Raw genomic sequence first — 19,609 nt, forward strand, 5'->3', positions numbered from 1 at the left:
CTTCGTTTCGTAAATATCTGTCGTGTATCATTTGAACGATGTCCCTACGCTTCCCTAAATTAAATGTATGGCTTTATAACATCTTAACGCTTCGTTTTGAATGTGCAAAAAAATACTCATAAAGTGAATTATTATTATGTATGTACATTAAATTCAGTGTGTGGGGGTTGTTAGTGTTAAATATGCCGCAACAAGTCTACTTCTAATCAGGCTCGGACCAGAGACGCAGGGATTACGTGACATCACCAGGCCTCCAGGACGAACCTGCTTTATTATGATTATTTCTACTAGTTCCTACAATCTAATATAGTCCCATGATTGTTTTCCTCAGTGGCAGAAACTTTAAGTCCCAAGTATGGCGCAAACACACGGGGCCGAGTGAAAAGAATTCACCGGCACTCGGGACAAGTCGGGCCCGCATGGCGTTATGCAGATTCCAGGGCCAGAGGGATTTATCCGGAGGGCCGAGGCTGGGGCTGGGGGGAGGGGGGGGGGTTAGAGGGGGGGCGGCTCCGGGCCTTTGTGCACGCCCCCTTCTCATCAACTAGCGGGGCCGAGAGAGACAGACAAGAGGAAAGCAGCAGCATCCCAGGGCCAGTTCCCCCCCCCACAGCTCCTCCATCTGCACCGCGGAGCTGGACGGACCGGCCACAATGTGGAGAGCACCGCTACTCCGACTCCTCCTCGTCTTCTGCGTGTGCTGCGTGCGATGGTGCCACTCTGAGGGTGAGTGCTGGGATTTATTATTATTATTATATTATTTTGGGGTCTTTATTTCCCATGTATTTATTTCATCCACACTCAGTGACACCTTAAAGATTCCCTGAGGCAAAGGGAGGCTTGTTGAGATACCAGTGGTCTCTCCCCCCTCCTCCCATTGCACTTGTTGCTCAATCAAAACAAACCTCAGATAAACTGAACTTTTTTCTTTTTAGTTTCTTGGTTGAATTAAAGAAAAAGAAAAAGGTGAACACAGTTTATTTTTGATGAAAATTCAGATATTAAATTTGAGCGAACGCTTGGAAACAACCCTGCTGCTGATTGAAAGCCCCTGTTTTACCCGAGCTATGTGATATCCTCCACTCATGTTAATGTGGCCTTAAGATAAAGTAAATCTGGCTGTAGAGCTAAACGTTTTACCACATAGTATTGCTTTAAAGGTTAGGCACAAAGCCCTCCCTCAGACAGATTGGAAGTTCTCTTGAGGAACTTTTGCCTGAGCTTTACTGTTGCTAGGTAACAGAAAAGAGCATGTGACTTACAGACAATCTGTGAGGACTGAGGGCTACTGGTACAAATCTCATTCGGCGGGGCAGGCTGTTTCACGCCCGCAAAATCACTGATTCAAACTTGATGGCGGCCGGAGGGAAGAACTTTATTGTCCTGACGTGAGACGGACGAACAACATGCTGAGATGCTGCTCTTTTGTACATGACAGCCTTGTGTTTGTCTCCTGTGTTTGTCGCCCCGGCTGGATCCTACTTCTCAAATTGTAATCTGCTTTCTTTTTGCTCAACCCTCAGTACGTAAGCTCCTTAGTGTGAATCAAGCAACTAATTACACTGCAGGTGCTGCAGAATGGACCCATTTCTACCTAAGGAGCAGTTTAAAGTTGAGAGAAAGAACTAGCAAAGAGAGTAGGGTCACAGCTACTGCTTTCTTATTGATTTATTATGAGACATCCTATTTCCTCACTAGCTGACAGACACAGAAAAAAAGAAAAGAAAAAGTCAAACTCTACATGCCAAAAAAGACAATATATAACTGAGACTGTGGCATCTGAAAAAATGTTACTTGGCATTTCCTCTGAATCGCAGCAGTCTTAGTACTCACAGCTGAATTTTGATGATGACAACTGAAACAAACAAAATGAAGTCTTATCTAAAAAGCACAGTCTCTTCAGTAGTAACCGGTGTCTTCATAAGCGTATGTTTTTTTAGATTAACAAACAAAAATACAGGTTTGGAGATGTGGTTCCTCCATTTATCTTTTATCTGAATATATAAAAACAATGGCATATTAATGAGACCAGTGACCACCACAGTAGAATAAGCTTCCTGAGTATTTCCAGTTAAGTGTGAATCACATTGCGAGTACACAGTACAGATTACAAATGGTTTATTTGTGTAGTTCCACTTTGAGGGGACAATGTACTTCCCCTAATCTCGGCTTGATCCTCTGCCAAAATCCTTAAGTGTGATAGTTGTTTCTTCCGTAACTTTCCGTGACACACTATCCCGGCCTCAGCCTTGAAACCGATGCAGAATGCTGACACTGGCACTAATAGCTGATTTAATAGTCAGGGCGATTTCGTGTTGGTCATTTTATTAACTACCCTCTGCAAATTTTGCTGTTCTACACATATTTTGTTCGTTAATTGAGTTGTTTTCTCGATTAATCATTGGCCGCTGACATCCTAATAACCCATTAAGTTCACAACAACAACCTCAATTATGTTACTCATTAAGTTGTTACTTCATGAGAGGACTGTGAAACAGTATAATGAAAACAGACATGTTTACTAATGTCATTTCAGTCGGGTCATGTGCGCAGCTATAGTCCGTCTCAATTTGATCAAACATATTTTCGGTTTTAGTCTCTTATGATGTTGAAAAAAACCTTTGCGTTCAAACTTCTAAAGGCATACAAACCTTGCCAGCATGTGCACGTTAAACCTCATGCATGCCGGCTTCTTTCCGGTGTAGGAGCCTAAATCCTTGTGCAACAGTAACACAGCGTTAGAAACAAGAATGCAGTTGGCACAAATCGAGAGCAAATCCTTTCTTTTCCTGCAGCTCCCTGAGTCTAGGTTACAGACACTGAGGATGGAGTCCAGCCCTCCGACTCACAGCTGGTGATCTGTGACTCACTGTACCGAGGAAAAACAAGTTGTCCAGTGGCTGTTTCATTGCATTGTAACAACTTCATTCTCTGTTACATTTGACACAAAACTCATGTTGAGTTTTCCTCAGTAGTAACCAGACTAAAGCTTTATCCCTCGCTCCATCCATTTCTTCCTTTTGCTCCCATGCCACTGCCAAAGCCCCCCCGGTTTTTCACTGTTTTGTGCATCGCAGTTCAGGCCAAAGTCACTTGTTTGGCAATTGACTGCATTCTGCTGCTTTGATTTCCATATGAAATAGGCAGCAGCACTTCACTCTGACAGCATGGACAGGTCCAGTGTTTCATGCTGCCAGCAGCCGTTTTCACAACTCCTCTCCACACACACACACACATTCAGTCCGTTTGGAAGAATGCGGCAAAACAAGACGATGTCGGTGAAAGCTTGACGACATCTTTCAGGGACGCCACGTGACAAGAAAGAGATTCAGAGGGTTTCAGTGGCAGTGCCCAGGTTTGCTTAATGGGTGGCCGTGGGAGGCGAGCTCATGTTTCATTTTTTGTTTCACCTTATCGCAGGAAGTGAGCCTTACTGTACTCTGCCTCCTCCTGCCCATCTCCAGAGTGGCATTTTTATGGCGACACTTCCAGTTATGAGTTTGCAGCCCTGCTGGCACCTCTTTTGTGCCATTGTAATTTCACAGTGGGGTTTAAGGCTTTTGGGGGGTTTCATTCTAATGAAAATTCCTCCAGTGCTCTTCTTTGTTGGTCAATAGTAGGGCGTCCTTATCTTTCTGCATGGATGGTGCGGTGCGCTCTCCTGCTGTGGGTTTAAGTTGCTAATTTGAAAACACAAGGCTGGAAAGAAGAGAAAGGGAAAACCACAAATAAAACACAAAGTACAGGTATAAAACACTCATTAACTGACTCGGACTAAACCTTCTAATCAGTGGATTTGCATCATTCACTCAGTCTTTTATGTAATATTTACAGAGGTAGTCAGATTGCCACTTTGTTAGGATATAGGGATAGAAACTTGAGGATTAAGGAAAACTTACAAAGGTGATGTTCTGGTTAGGATGTAAGAGGAACCCTCACACAACACAGTGTTGTTGAAAGGTTCTGCTTCACTGTATCTGTCACCTTTCCCAGAAGTGATACTGCCAGGAAATACTGGCTACATTTGAAAGCCTCCTGCAGACGATTCTCCTGGGAATACGTGGTTTTAAGTTGACAAACTGCAGGCCTATGGGAGCTATTAACATCTTGATCTTTTCAAAAGCAGATTTTATTTATTGTTTAAGGACATTTTAACGGTTTTCTTTTATAAATAGTGTTATTATTGTTGGTTGAATGTAATAACTTTATAGTTAAATAATATGAAAACAATTTTACTGTCCACTTTATTTGTTTTTTAAACTGTTTTGTCCTGGTGTTGTCATTTAATACTTAAAATCAACAAATATGCCTTTATTACATGGGAAATTTAGTATTTTTGTTTAACAGAGAGCATCTCTTTGCCATTCTTATACTGTACACTTGTCCGTGCTGCCAAGCTATAGATGATGCTGAAACCTCAGGGATCACTGCCTTGTAACAAAGGCTTCCTTTGAGCAGATCGTGAGCAATTTTATCATTAGTAAACTGAGCAGGAAAAACGGTTTGTTTCCCAGGTAGCTGCTGCAGGAGTTAAATTTGCAGCCTGGTTTTGCTGGGTTGATCGTGAAGACGTTTGGATGGTTTTCAGTTAACCTGTGTTTTTAAAGATTTTACTGCAGTAGCACATGCAGTGACCCCCACAGCTGATGTGGAAGCAATCCATCTTTTAGAGAGTATATTAGATAAAAGAGATAAACTCCCTGATTTAAACTCAATAAATCAGAAACTTATTGTATCTTTAAGATATTACTTTGTTACTGCACGTAGAACCACACATAGGCATACAAGTTTAACACAACATGTCTCTTTAACTTCTAGTAGCTTTAAGGCATTACAGAGGAGTAATGCAGCATTCAATTTCAATTATTCAAGTATTTGATAAGTTTTTAGATTAGCTGTTAGTCTATTTGATTAAAAAGAAAGAGTGTTTTCAGAATGCAAGATACAGCAGGAGAGACATAGACCCCCAACCCCAAGCATGCACCACCTATCACCACCTCACAGCTCGTCTCGTGAAGAATTTGGGTTGAAATGGTCGTGGTACCACCCAGTACCACTATTTATTAAAATTACACCTCAGACCGGACAGGAACAGCATGCACCATAAATCAGGCTGTCGGAGAGACAATCAGAATTGCACATTCCTATTTGGACGGGTCTGATGGAGTGCTCTGCCACTGAACTATGCTGCCTGAATCAATCTCCCCTGGAACACGTCAGGGAAGGTAGAGTGGTAGCACCTTATCTCTACAGATGCCACTCAGTGAGAACATCAAAAGGAGGCTCGGGATGAGTGCAGTGAAGGTTGTGTAACTGTCGGGAGGACGGCTGGCACGCTTGTCTCCAAGGCTTGTCGATGCTATTAACAGCATGCTCCATCAGTGGAAGGCTTCTCTGCCCCCTCATGCCATGTTTTCATTAAATATACAGTATTTAAGTATTATCTGATTTCTTTTTTACGACAGGGATGAATAGAATAACAAAAGTTTGGGATGTATTTGAATAATGATACGATTAATTATTGAATCAACATTTATATTTCAAAAAGTAAGAAACTGAATGATAGTAGTGGATAATAGTCATATTAGCATGTAAGAAAAAATGCTTTAAATGAAGAACTGAATTATGGCAAAATGTAATTGTTCATAGGATGTGAATCGGGGCAGTTCCGCTGTGGGACAGGCCGATGTATCCCAGGTAACTGGCGCTGTGATGGGACATCAGACTGTGTGGACGACTCTGATGAGCAAGACTGCCGTGAGTTACTCACTCATTATATCATGTATATAATATGCCAATATATTCTCTGAGCGGGTTGGGATCTTCATGATACTCGTTGGATGTGCTATTCCAACCTGATCCCTCTTATTACAACAGTGGTGAGAGAAATACTCAGAATTACATAAATATTAGTTTTCAGTAACAGAAGAGAAGTAATGTTCTTTATTCATACTGCTCTTTAGCACATCATCATATTTTAACTTGTTTTAAATTCTTAATCTGCAAGTAAACTATAGTATCCAAAAGTAGTTATTGAGTGTAATGTACAATATTTTCCTCAGAAATGATGTGTAGCAGAAGTAAAACACAAGTACAAGTAACTGAAAATCACACTACAGTAGTGTCAAGTAGAATAACCTATAGTTCTACCAGTGGATTTCAGTCCACTGTTATAAATAATGAAATGCTCTGTGTGTGTTCCCATGTTCCCACAGCTCAGGTAACATGTGATGACAGTCACTTCCAGTGCTTGAGTGACGGTGAGTGTATCCCTGATCGGTGGGTGTGTGATGATGAGGAAGACTGTGAGGATGGTTCCGATGAGAGGCAGCACTGCCGTGAGTATATCTTACCATATCCCCAATTCTTTATCACCTGAAACCTTTACACACACACACACACACACACACACACACACACACACACACACACACACACACACACACACACACACACACACACACACACACACACACACACACACACACACACACACACACACACACACACACACACACACACACACAGACAAACACACACACACACACAAAGGCACATACACACATCATATATATATTTAATTTACAACGTATAATATCACACTTTTAACTGAAGTACTCAGATGCCTTTTTTGCAAAATTGAAATTTGACAAATTTCCTCGCTGTTTAATTAAGTTTTATTTGGTGTTAAGTGACACCTTAATATTTTTTATTACAAACTTGAATTAAAATCTGTGTTTTGGAAAAAAAAGAAATGACCCTGGCAAAGGTTCTGTGAGGATGAGGAGGTTAAGTGTTTTAATAACAGTGTTTTACTTTGTATATATTTCCAAGTAGATCCAACTTTATCTATCTGACTCAAACCTTCCTATGTGTTGCTTAATCCCCAGCTGGACAAACGTGCACCAGTGACCAGTTCAGCTGCAGTAACGGGGCGTGCATCCCGGGAGAATACCGGTGTGACAGACTGGCGGACTGCTCAGATGGGTCGGATGAGAGAAACTGCCGTAAGTTTTTTTCCAGGGTGGTTTCCTTTTTTTTTTACATTTCAGGCTCCTGAGGCATTTTAATCAATTTGTTAAGATTAAGAGGCTCGCTGACTGACAGAATGGGCCACAATATGCTTCTTGTTGTCAAAGGTTGATTGCAGATTCCTTGGTGGATTAGTCAAGCTGAAGTTCAGCTGCTATGCCATTATTGTCCCGACATGGTAGACCCACAGCACTACACACTGTGGTAATCTCACAATTGCATAAAGAATGCTGCGGCGACTGCCGTTGTTATGGTGGCGGTGTTAAATTTGAGTCCTTTATCCTTCCCATTCCTGGAATTTTCACATTTGAAAGCTGAAATGCACACAGTTGTCAGGCGGATTTGAATACATTGCTTCCCCCTGATGATGATTTAATCTTTCAGATTACCCAGAGTGTACACAGTTGAGATGTGCTAATGGGGCGTGCTACAACCGGACCCAGCGATGTGACCAGAGACTTGACTGCCGCGATGGCTCTGATGAGGCGAACTGCAGTAAGAAACCAGTCAATTTTAGAACAAGGCATTTCCAAGCCACTGTCACTTGTACTGATCAGTAACTAAATGTTTCTTTTTGTCTCCTTTTTAGCACAGCAATGCAACACGGGCCGGTTCCCGTGCCATAACGGCGAGTGTATTCCTCAACGCTACATCTGTGACCATGACGACGATTGTGGAGACAGAAGTGATGAGATAAATTGCAGTACGTATCCTCTGTGTCTATTTCCTCTTTATCTCTTTAATCTAACTGCATTGTCAGTCTAATAAATCTAATTTTTGCCCACATCGATGAACAAATAAATGATAATTTAATCTTTGATGTGTTTTCAAACTCTCCATTTCACTCACAGCATATCCTACCTGTAAGGGCAACTACTTCACCTGCCCAAGTGGCCGCTGTATCCATCAAGTCTGGCTTTGCGATGGAGAGGACGATTGTGAAGACAATGCTGATGAAAAAGGCTGCGGTATGGATGTAGTTGGAAACCAGTGGTCATACGTTTAGTTCATTTTTACTGTTAGACCCAGTCATGGCTGGTTAAGGAAAACTGAGTGTGTCTACTGGGTTACAACTGGAGTTCTCTGTGTGAACCAGATTCATCTCCAGTCACCACGGTTGATTCGGGGCGAGCAAGACACTATGCCTGTGCTCCTTTAAGTGCGCTATTCAAATGCCTCTTTGTGGCACAAGATTGCGCAGCCCCCCCAAAGGGCTTTAGAATTCCTTCACACGGCTGTGAAGAGTATGTGTTTTTAGAGGATGGGCTGCAGAAGCCCTCTGAGCCCCCATGTGACCCCCTCAAAGCTCCACTCCCCTGCATCGATTTAAAGTGACAGTAAATTCCCTCACAATTAAGTCCTAGTCACAAATTTCTTTAGACCACTGCCGCATTCCTGTGGACCCAGTGTAAAATCCCAACAGTCACATTTAAAGCTTACTGCTGTGTTTTTTTTCTATGTGTAAGCCTTGAAAGATGATGAATCTGTTTAACCTACAGATAATGTGGCGAGAGAGTGTTACCCAGGAGAATGGCCCTGTCCCTCCTCGGGCCTGTGTATACCCATGGATCAGCTGTGTGACGGGACAACGCACTGTCCCGACGGAGAGGACGAGACAAACACCACTGCCGGCCGCAACTGCAGTGAGTACCATCACAGCTAGTGTACGGCTCATATCACAGAAACCGTGCCACTAAATTATGTTGCTCACCGCTCTGGTCTCTGTGTTGGTCAGGTATCTGGAGATGTGCCACTCTCAGCTGCGAGTACCGGTGTCAGGCTTCTCCTGAAGGAGGGAGCTGTTCGTGTCCTTCTGGTTACATTGTCAACAGCAACAATAGTCGCTCATGTATAGGTATATATATTCATACTGTAACATTGCCCAATGATTGACATTTTTTTGTTCATCAGAATTAGAATCAGAAGGTGTTTATTGCCAAGTAGGTTTACACCTACCTGGAATTTGCTCTGGTTATTGGTGCATACAATGAACATAGAAACATAAAAACACAATAAATACACCACACATAAGAAAAGCAATAAAAAACAATATATATTTACTCACTATTTACTTCTTATTTACTCACTTTTTCTAATATTGATACAAAGTAACATTTATTTAGACATAAACATATCAATATAAAAATATATAAAAGATAAAAGATGTAAAATGTGAAGTAAAAAGTGAAATGCAAAATGCAAAACAGTGAACAGTGTCAAATTGCAATATGCAATGTAATGCAGTATAATATAATATAATATGTGTTCATTTCATGAAGATTATAGTGAGGAAAAATGACTATTTGACACTTTCCCATGTAGTAAAAAGTTTTCCCATATTGCTAAGTTGATAGAGTAAGCAGTAGCTCTTTTCATTCCTGTTTGGAATCATACATACATTGCAACAACACCTTTTGAATATGCAGTGTGACTCACACATTACAAAATTGGTATTTAATCCTCATCCGCTCTGATTTCATGTTGCAGACTTCGATGACTGTTCGATGTGGGGTGTGTGTGACCAGCTGTGTGAGGACCGGGTCGGCTCCCATCGCTGCAGCTGCCGTGAGGGCTACACGCTGGAGCAGCACAGACACTGCAGAGCCGACGTCTCCAGTGAGTGTTGCACCCTCTCCTTTCGAACTGACTGGTTTTACATGCAGTTTGCTCAAATTCTGAACATATGAATGGTCCACCCCATTGAGGCCCATTAGCACAGACCCACTTCCCTTCTTGCAGACCTCTGTGGCTGCTCTGCTGAGAGCTTGTGCTGCTTTGTGGTGCATCGTTGCGTACTGAGTGTTGTTTTAGCTAGTCTCTATCCTCTGTTGAACATACCGAGAGTGTTGACTTATTTGCCTTTGAAGAGTATGAGTAGAAAAAAGAGTGTGAAATGACAATGGATAGAAAGTCCTCTACCTTCATTAATCCTCTACCTTCATTAGTCTGAGTCATGGACCTGGAATAAAGTGCTACATTCTGTACATGTAAACCATTTTACAGATACAGATTCCATCTTGCTGTGTTTTCATAACTTGTTGTATGCTGTTTCCTCTGCAGCTGGAGTCCCTTCTTTGATATTTTCGGATGGCAGAGACCTTTTGATAGGTGACGTCCATGGCAACAATCTTCGCACTTTGGTCCATTCACAGAACAGAGGCGTTGCAGTGGGAGTGGACTTCCACTACACTCTGCAAAAGATTTTCTGGACTGATACCATTCAGAATAAGGTACGTTTTTTCATAACCAATTTATATATTCAATGATTTACTTATTCTTACTACTATGTTAGTGGAAAGTACAGTGCCCCCAGATCAGTCTGTTATGGCTGGGTAACATTTTATGAGTGGTAGACTAGGGTCTTCTTTGAGTTAATAATGGAGTTGGACGGGAGCTGACCATTACTGAATTCTTGCTGTTATCTGTTAAAATATCAGAAAAGTTGATACTATAATAATAGGATTGCTGTTGGCTCCTTTGTGGCTGAGTCATAATGAAGGGGAAAATAGATGTGGAAAGGAATCCAAATTGCCTGATCTTGATGCCAGTGAGATAGGCTGGTATGATGTTCACATACCAGGGTGCAATTTTTGTAACTGGATCTTGTTCGAAGTTAATCATGCTGTATTTGTTTTCAGTGGCACTGTACATGTACATGCATTCTTTGGCCATCTAAAAAGTCTTTGTTCGGCCCATGCTTTGGCTCCTCAATGGTTCGAACCCCAGCCAAAGACTAGGGCACATCTCTGACTGGGCATCTGTGTGTATCAGCCACCGCCATGGCAGCATGTCAGATTCAAAGTAGGGAGAGAACAAACAGGGCATGCGAATGCGACTTGAAAGGTTAAACTATCAGGCGATTTCCACATCTTCTGTTTCTCTGTAAACAGGTCAGTTGAAAATCCAGCTTTTTCAATGTCGGGATTTTGTTTCAAAAGAAGCAGAGCAGTGCCCCTGGTACCAGCTGCATGCTGCCGAGGCGTCCAGACAGAGAAGCTAGGGTCATCACAGACCTTTTTTTCCTTTGTCACAGTAGGAGAAGCACTGGTGAAAATAATGACATCAATAATGGCTGAATTCCATCGAGCTGCTTCAGTTTCAGGATCCTGGGAATGAGTGTGTTGGTGCACTGTCTCACATCTAATTACACCTGAACAGAACAGGGCCATTGTTACTGTTGTCACTAACACCTGTGCTTTTCCTGCTGCGACATTTAAAACTATCTGCTGTGAAGACCTATGGTATCTATAGAGTTGCAGGTTCAGATAACTATCTCATGGAATTAAAAATGTAACAAGACAGTTTAATCAGACATGCAAATAAATAATCTCCACCTTTCCCTAAAGCATCTTCCTAAAATGTATTTCCTCATAATAGCTGCAAAGAGATCTTAGATTAAAGCAACTTCAATATAATTGATGGAGGAAAAAAGATTATTTTATCTTCTAACTACAACTGATTCCAAAGTTCTACCAAAGTTGAAATCAGGCATCAATCCGTTTTTTTTTGTGCAAAATCCTCACGTTGTGTTTCTGACGCTGCCATTGCTCAACAAAAAAACACTGAAATGCAAAGAGGCAATTTAGTTTAAAGAAAGAAAAACATAATTTTGAAAGGTAACCACTTGATTTGACAAGCTTATCCCACAGAAGCCAAATATTTGCTGTGTTAAACTTTAGTAGTAATTTTTACACCAAACCAAGACTGTGGATTTGTCTCCCATCACCTAAAATAAATAACTGATGGGATCCTTTAATGGGAAAGGTTTTTAATTGCAGCACCTAATAATCCATCCAATACACAAACATGTATGTGGCTAACATAGTCTTGATAAAATCTGAATCTGCTTTTAATATTTTTCCTTTACTTTTAGAAGCAGTAACAACTTAAGGGCTAAGTTCCCGACAACAATGGTGTGTTTTGTCTACAGGTGTTTTCTGTGGATATGGACGGTTCCAACATGCAGGTGGTTTTAAACGTATCAGTTGACTACCCAGAGAACTTGGCTGTGGATTGGGTGAACAATAAACTGTACGTGGTTGAGGCCAGCGTCAACAGGATTGACATGGTGGAGTTTGATGGAGGTAACCGGGTCACGCTCATCACCGAAAACCTCGGAAACCCTAGAGGACTGGCACTGGACCCCACTGTAGGGTAAGCACATCTCCCGGTTTCCGTCCCGCTTTCCAATCATTTATCCACCCATCCCCACATATAGTATCTGTCGTGCTCCATTGGCATGGAATAATGGGGGGGGGGTGTGCGATTAGGAGATTGCCCTGGGTGGATTAGTGTGGAGCAATGTAAGTGATGACCCTCAGTGTAATCCAATAGTATAGTTCAAGGGGGGAGGTTGGTGGTGGCTGCAGAGAAGTTGCTCACTGTAAATTAAACAGCATTCTGTTGAGAGCCGCCCACCTGGAACCTGGTCTGAGGCTGTGGACCCTAAAGAACGGCTGATGTGGATTTTGAAGCTAATGTCGATACTAATATTAGAGAGTACAAAAATGTCAGATATATTGTCTGGTATACTGTTTATTTATATTTTTTAAATGGCGATGACTACTCAGATGTCATCAGGGCTCGTGACTGCGACTGATCTGGTCGCATATGCGACTGGAATTTTGGCCGTGCGACTTGATTTGAAATCACGGTCGCACGCGTGCGCCTATAAATATAAGCAAAAATTTCAGGTGTGCGCCTAGATAATGGGCTGCAGAACCAAGTCATAAGCTGGTATGAGCGCTAGAAATAATAAGATCCACGCCCCGCTGGCGAAAACTAGTCCCCTGACAGAAACAAGCGATCAAATAAACTACTCTGACACAAGCGATAGAATGATAGTTGCTGTCACTCGCCCGCTTACACAGAACCCGGAAGCGCTATCGCTGGCAGCGCTAGCAGCGCACCGATCCATAATTCCCATGACGTAATGCATCCTGGAGTCAGCTGATCATGATTCGCGAATCAAGGAGCAGATAGGATAAGCAACAAGCACAGTTAGTAAGCGTGTGTATGATTGGCCATAAGTTTTCGTGAACCTGTCAGGGACAAGATGAAGCGCACAATATCGGATTTTTTCACCAAGGCCTCTCGAGAACGTTCGGAGCCACCGAACAGACAAGAAACCTCTGACAAGCCTGCATGTACGCCCGATAGCGATAGCGATGTGGAAGACCCGCCCACGGTCACGGCCGATGCGTCGCCAGCCTCCCCGGGCCCAGCGGAGCACGTGGAGGAACCTGTAACTTAAAGGACATTATATATATAGTGTTGTAACACTATGGCACATGTAGTAGATAGTAATATGTTGTTCTACTGATCATGACTGTAAAACTGATTATATTTTTAGCTATTAATGTCAAAATTAATCCTGATCTGTGAGGCCATTCTTATGTATGATGTTAAGTTATTAAGAAAGGACATTATATATATAGTGTTGTAACACTATGGCACATGTAGGAGATAGTAATATGTTGTTCTACTGATCATGACCGTAAAACTGATTATATTTATAGCTATTAATGTCAAAATCAATCCTGATCTGTGAGTGTCACCATGGTTTCTTAATGTTATAATATTATTGTTATTTATTTTTCAACAGTTGACTGCAGGTACAAGAGCAGTCTGAGTAATAAAGAATTTGGTTAAAACAAATGGTGTGATTTGTCCTACTTCCCCTACCATCTAAACCACCTAAAATACCGTGCAATTATTTTCCACCTATCAATGTAGGCCTTTATCTAAGCAAGGTCATGCCTTACCTTTTATAATCTGTTCAAACATGTTATTCCAGGTTGTTAACATTGATCAATAGTAGTATTACTTGGTTTGGCCAACGTTTTATAGTGGTGCGCCCAGATTTTTGCTGGTGCTCCCAATTTTTCTGGGTTAGGAGCACAGTGCTCCTAAGCCAAAAAGTTAGTCTGGAGCCCTGTGTCATTATCAAACATTTATGACTAAGAAATGTAGTTGAATCTTGATATTTTTCAGTTCAACCATAAACACTATTAGAAAACACTATAAATAAAAAAGTTAAACAAAATAAGTAGAAATAAACTTTTTTGTATCGGTGCATATCGTCAAACGCTGATACCAATATGTCAATTAAAGGGTAAATACTGATTATTTTAACGACCAACTGATAAATCTTTTCCCCTCCTTTCACACAGGTACATGTTCTTCACAGATTGGGAGGCGGAGAATGGACAGCCAGGCCTGGAGCGGGCTTTCATGGACGGCACAAACCGTCACGGCATCGTTTGGAGTAAACTGGGCTGGCCAGCTGGTCTCACAGTGGACATCGAGGCCAAGCGCATCTACTGGGTGGACAGTCGCTATGACTACATCGAAACGGCAACATATGATGGCCTCCACAGGTACACCATATGGGATCCCACAAAAAGAACACAATAACAAGAAAGATTAATGCATTGATATTGGAATAAATCAATTTCATCATTATTTCCTTTAATAGAAAAACAGTGGTCCATGGAGGTGCTGTGATCCCACACCCATTTAGCATCAGCCTGTTTGAGCACAGTGTCTATTTCACGGACTGGACCAAGATGGCCGTGATGAAAGCCAACAAGTTCACCGACAGCAGTCCTCAGGTGGTTTACAGCACAGCTCAGACTCCACATGGAGTAGCAGTGATACATCAGCTGAATCAGCCTCAAGGTAAGACCCTTACTGAGCCAAGTGTGCATTCTCAAGAGTGGTCCATCTCACAAACTGTATCTCATAATTCTACAGAACTTCAGTGTAAATTGACCCAGATTTTCTGCTGTTGTTTCAAAAGGAAGAGTTTCAAATAGCTATTGTTGAAGAAGAGCACAGTCCCTAATTTGTCTCATATGAGTGTCTCATGCCATTTACTGGGATTTGTTTTGTCTTGTCTCCAGTGTCGAACCCTTGCAGTGTAGAGAGAGGTGGCTGTGAGCAGATCTGTGTTCTGAGTCACAGGAGTGACAATGGAGGACTGGGTTACAGGTGCAAATGTCGCATGGGCTATGACCTCCATGCTGATGGAAAGCGTTGTTTGGGTAAAAGAACAATTCTACTATTACTATTTCGCTAATTATACCGAACTCCCTAAAGATATAACGCACCTACACACCAACCAACATTGGTTTGATGCCATTTAACCTCTCTTACTTGTTTCATTATGATGTTTTGGTGAAACATAGCACTGATGTGTATTGTTTTGTATGTCCTGTTTGCAGCTGTGAGGCAGTTTCTGCTGTTCTCCAGCCAGCTCTCTGTGAGAGGGATCCCCTTTAACCTCTCAACGCAGGAAGACGTCATCCTGCCCATCACTGGAGCCCCTTCCTACTTTGTTGGGGTGGACTTTAGTGCCGAAGACGATGCCATCTTCTTCTCAGATACAACCAAAGATATCATCTACAAACAGAAAGTGGATGGGACAGGTGAGAATCATGTCGCTGTAGCTGAACTACAATATCTCAGACATTCACAACAATAGTAGAAAAGTTCAGCGGCTAAAATGTTTACAGTGTTTTCTCTGTGCTTACATATTTGGAGCAGAGAGCTCTACCATGTGATTCAGTCAGGCTTATACAGGGAGTTATGGGAGTGCCTGATGGGGCCGACTGGTACAATGGGGGAGTGAATGGACACGAGTATGGACAATGGAAGTGAATGATAAAATAAACCTACATCTAAAACTAATCTTCTGAGTAGAGACTAATCAAGGGTGTTTTACCAAGCAGTTTTGCAGTTTAGTTAATAAACGACCACTTCAGCCGTGGCAAGTCGTTTCTAATGTGATAATCCCTGAGGAGTCACACCAGACCAAAAAAAAAGAAAAGAAACACCACTGCCCTGATCTGCGATGTTGTTTTTGGAGCTGCTCTAGTTTTTTCTGTCCCGTCTGGGCCACATGGGGAAAATTAAAGCTGACAGCCTATTTATTTAAATGTGTTCCTCTTTCATCTCTGTGGTAAACTGTGGTCTGATCTGTACAGGCAGGGAGGTACTGGCAGCCAATAGAGTGGAAGGTGTGGAGGACCTGGCTTACGACTGGATTTCAAAGAACCTCTACTGGACAGACCCGCGATACCGGAGCATATCTGTCATGAAGCTGGCTGATAAGTCGAGGAGAGCCATCGTACGTAACCTCAACAACCCGAGGGCCATCGTGGTGCATCCTCTCCTCGGGTAAATCAGTATAAGATCCTTAGAATTGTTGTACCCAAATGTAAAATATTAACATTTTGCTTACACTCCACTTTAAGAGGTTAGGTAGGTAAAGCAGGGTCACTTCTGATTCTGCACTTTTAAGGTTGATTGGATACAATGGTGTTCAGACTTGTTTTGAGAAAATTACTATCATACATTTATACTGCCACAATAAAAGAGCTTTAAGCCAGATTACACCTGTACTGAATGTTCCCCACTTTGATTTGTTTTTAGAACATTTCTTTGTTTTTAAGGATAGGGAAGGAAATCACTGCAAAAGCAACCATTTATAGTAAACCTGGTCACACACCTTGAGATGTACTAACCAATTCATAAACTGTCCTCAAAATAAGCCACCACCTGATAAACCAAGAATCCTTATTTAGAACAAGCTCTTATTTCCAATTGCCTCAAAGTCAAAAGACCTCTGTGTCCAGCAGCTGAGATTAGTTGAGTGTGAAGGGCAGTATTGTAGTTGGCTTAAACCGAAAAGCTCCATAATGTGAAAGAATCTACTATAAAAGCTTTTTTGATTGAAATATGACTGAATGAGTTTGATCCTTGTTTTTTTTTTTTTTTTATAGGTATATTTTTTGGACTGACTGGTATCGGCCAGCGAAGATTATGAGGGCATGGGGTGACGGGTCACATGCCCTGTCTATTGTAAACACCAGTCTCGGCTGGCCAAACGGCCTAGCTATCGACTGGAGGTGAGCCAGAAGTCTTACAGTCTCATAATACACCATTTCACCTTCTTAATAACACTTAAGATCTATGTTGTTTTTTTAAACAATGATCTTATATTTGAGCATTTGTGTGATTGTATTTTATTTCTCATCCTCCTTTTGTTTCCCTCCTTTGATCTCCACGCAGCGCAATGCGTCTGTACTGGGTGGATGCGTTCTTTGACAAGATTGAGCACAGCAATTTTGATGGAAAGAACAGGCTTTCCTTGGATCGCATTACCCAGATCTCCCATCCATTTGGTCTCACCATTTTTGAAGGTAATAAGCCTGCAACAAACAACAAGTCACCTGTAAAGTTCCAGTCCAGTAGAATGTGTCGGAGCTACATAAAGAAGAAGTGCACTCGCACACTGTCTATTAAGATTGAACAGTTGTTTTTTCAATCTTTTTCACTTTAATGCATGTCAAAAGAGCAATTACTGCTACAATGAGGTGATGAAAGATGAAAAGACTTTCTGTTGCTCCCGTCCCAATAAGGTTATGCATATTTCACCGACTGGCGCCTGGGTGGCATCGTACGTGTGCGCAAGACTGACGGTGGGGAGATGGTCATCATCAGAAGAGGAATCAGCCACATCATGCATGTCAAATCCTTCAACTCCAACTCTCAGATTGGTCAGTAGCCTCAGTCACCGCTCTTCTCACTGTCTCATTCATGTCAGTCATATTCCCTGGTAATCAGCCTGTACTCTCCTTCTCAGGTTCCAACTTCTGCAACAGGCAGACGAACCCTAATGGAGACTGCAGCCACTTCTGCTTCCCAGCCCCGGACTCTCAGCGGGTGTGTGGTTGCCCATACGGCATGAAGCTGTCGCCCAATCAGCAGACGTGTGTTGAGGACCCTTCCAGCGAGCCCCCCACTCTGCAGTGCGGAGCCAATTCTTTCTCCTGTGGCAACGGCAAATGTATCCCAAACAGCTACAGATGCGACGGTGTTGATGACTGCCATGACAACAGTGACGAAGTCAACTGCGGAATCAACAGTAATGCTTTTCTTGTAAATCCAGTTTATTGTACTGGTCCAACCTGACCAGAGTATAAACCAGTTTCATGTCCTGGGTTTAAAAAAAAAAAAAAATTCACTTCAGTTTTATGATATTTAATCCAGATCCTCTCTTTGTTCTCAGACAACACTTGCTCCCCCACTGCATTCACATGTGCCAATCAGCGCTGTGTGCCGGCCAGGTGGCGCTGTGATGGGCACAATGACTGTTTCGATAACAGCGATGAGATCAGCTGCCCCACACACGTGCCTGGAACATGTCCTGCCGATCAGTTCACCTGCACCAACCATCGCTGCATCCCACAAACTTGGCGTTGTGACACTGATAATGACTGTGGTGACAGTTCAGATGAAGCTGACTGTCGTGAGTATCCTGATTGAGGCTATCAATTTAAAATTAATACAATTTCATGGTCAATTCTAAATGCCAAATAGGTAGAAGCAAGGCATCAAGGAGCCCACATTTATTACAGTGGCAGATCTTTATTTACCAAACTACAAGCAATGTCTAAAGAATGAGTTTAACATGCATCATACTAGATTTAATGTTTGCAATAAAGTAATGGATGAGCCTATGTATGTGGCCTTAATTAAAAAAACAAAGATATGAAAGCTGATAAATAGTCACATAGTAACATTAATTAGATTATTACTGAAGCATAGTTTTTTATTTTAAACTAGGACCTGTGTAGTTGTGTATTTATTGGCCAAGAAAGCCAGAGAAATTAGCTTTAAGGAAGAAGTTCAAACTCTATATTCTCATATTCTACAATTTGTGTTGACAGATCTGAGGAGCATTTGTAATCCTGGACAGTTTCAGTGTCCAGACCACCGCTGCATAGATCCCAGCTATGTCTGTGATGGAGACAGGGACTGTGTGGATGGGGCAGATGAGCAGGGATGCAGTGAGTACCTTTCTAGATTACAGTTTTCCCCGGACATGCACATAGTCACAGGTCTTATTTGGTCCTTACTTTTCTTTTGAGTGTTTTGTGGATAAAATCTATTTTATTATTTCTTCGTTTATGTATTTATATAACTAACAGAAACTACTTGAGATTGCTTATCAGTTATATTTGCATCAGATCTCAAGACCATGTAGATTTTACTTGGACCTAACTGTAAACTTGCTTCAGTCTATCCTGTCAGTGTGACATGTTATAGGCTGGAATTATTTCAGACTTTGTTAGCTCAAGCATGTTGATAACTCTGAATGTTGTAGAGGTCAATTGAATGTTCTGGAAAATTCAACAAGCATTTGTTAAGCCTCTTAGTTCATTGATCTCATAACCTGTGTTTCACAACCATGTAGCTCAGCATACATGCACAACTGCAGAAACATGGAATATCAGCATTAACATACTCAACTGGATTTTTTTCAGTCTATAACTGCACTGTGAATGAGTTCAAGTGCTCCAGAGGTCACCAGTGTATCAACTCCTACTACAAATGTGATGGAGTCTTTGATTGCAGCGATCGCTCAGATGAACGAAACTGTCGTAAGTATTTTCCATAAACACATCCTTTGGCCCCAGATAATTAACCTGAAGCATTAATCGATCGAACATAGTTGCTAACATTTTGATTCTTTGGTCCGTACCAAAAATGTATTTTATGGTGTTTCCTA

The 19,609-nt window shown here is 41.8% G+C and overlaps 1 protein-coding gene across 1 annotated transcript in view; it reads left to right on the forward strand.

The window, feature by feature from the left end:
* Positions 1-427: 427 nt before the first annotated feature.
* lrp2a (low density lipoprotein receptor-related protein 2a) overlaps positions 428-19,609 on the forward strand; it is a 49,011-nt gene continuing 29,829 nt past the window's right edge. The window contains 25 exon segments of the mRNA XM_061088498.1: positions 428-550; positions 552-726; positions 5,650-5,757; positions 6,216-6,338; positions 6,891-7,007; positions 7,417-7,527; positions 7,622-7,735; positions 7,884-8,000; positions 8,532-8,675; positions 8,768-8,887; positions 9,520-9,648; positions 10,093-10,262; positions 11,963-12,186; positions 14,205-14,411; positions 14,510-14,712; positions 14,937-15,077; positions 15,258-15,461; positions 16,020-16,212; positions 16,818-16,943; positions 17,107-17,237; positions 17,457-17,594; positions 17,681-17,962; positions 18,107-18,346; positions 18,768-18,887; positions 19,365-19,481. Coding sequence (XP_060944481.1) covers positions 428-550; positions 552-726; positions 5,650-5,757; positions 6,216-6,338; positions 6,891-7,007; positions 7,417-7,527; positions 7,622-7,735; positions 7,884-8,000; positions 8,532-8,675; positions 8,768-8,887; positions 9,520-9,648; positions 10,093-10,262; positions 11,963-12,186; positions 14,205-14,411; positions 14,510-14,712; positions 14,937-15,077; positions 15,258-15,461; positions 16,020-16,212; positions 16,818-16,943; positions 17,107-17,237; positions 17,457-17,594; positions 17,681-17,962; positions 18,107-18,346; positions 18,768-18,887; positions 19,365-19,481 — 3,877 coding nt within the window.

Source organism: Limanda limanda, chromosome 16, assembly GCF_963576545.1.
Source record: "Limanda limanda chromosome 16, fLimLim1.1, whole genome shotgun sequence".
NCBI lineage: Eukaryota > Metazoa > Chordata > Actinopteri > Pleuronectiformes > Pleuronectidae > Limanda > Limanda limanda.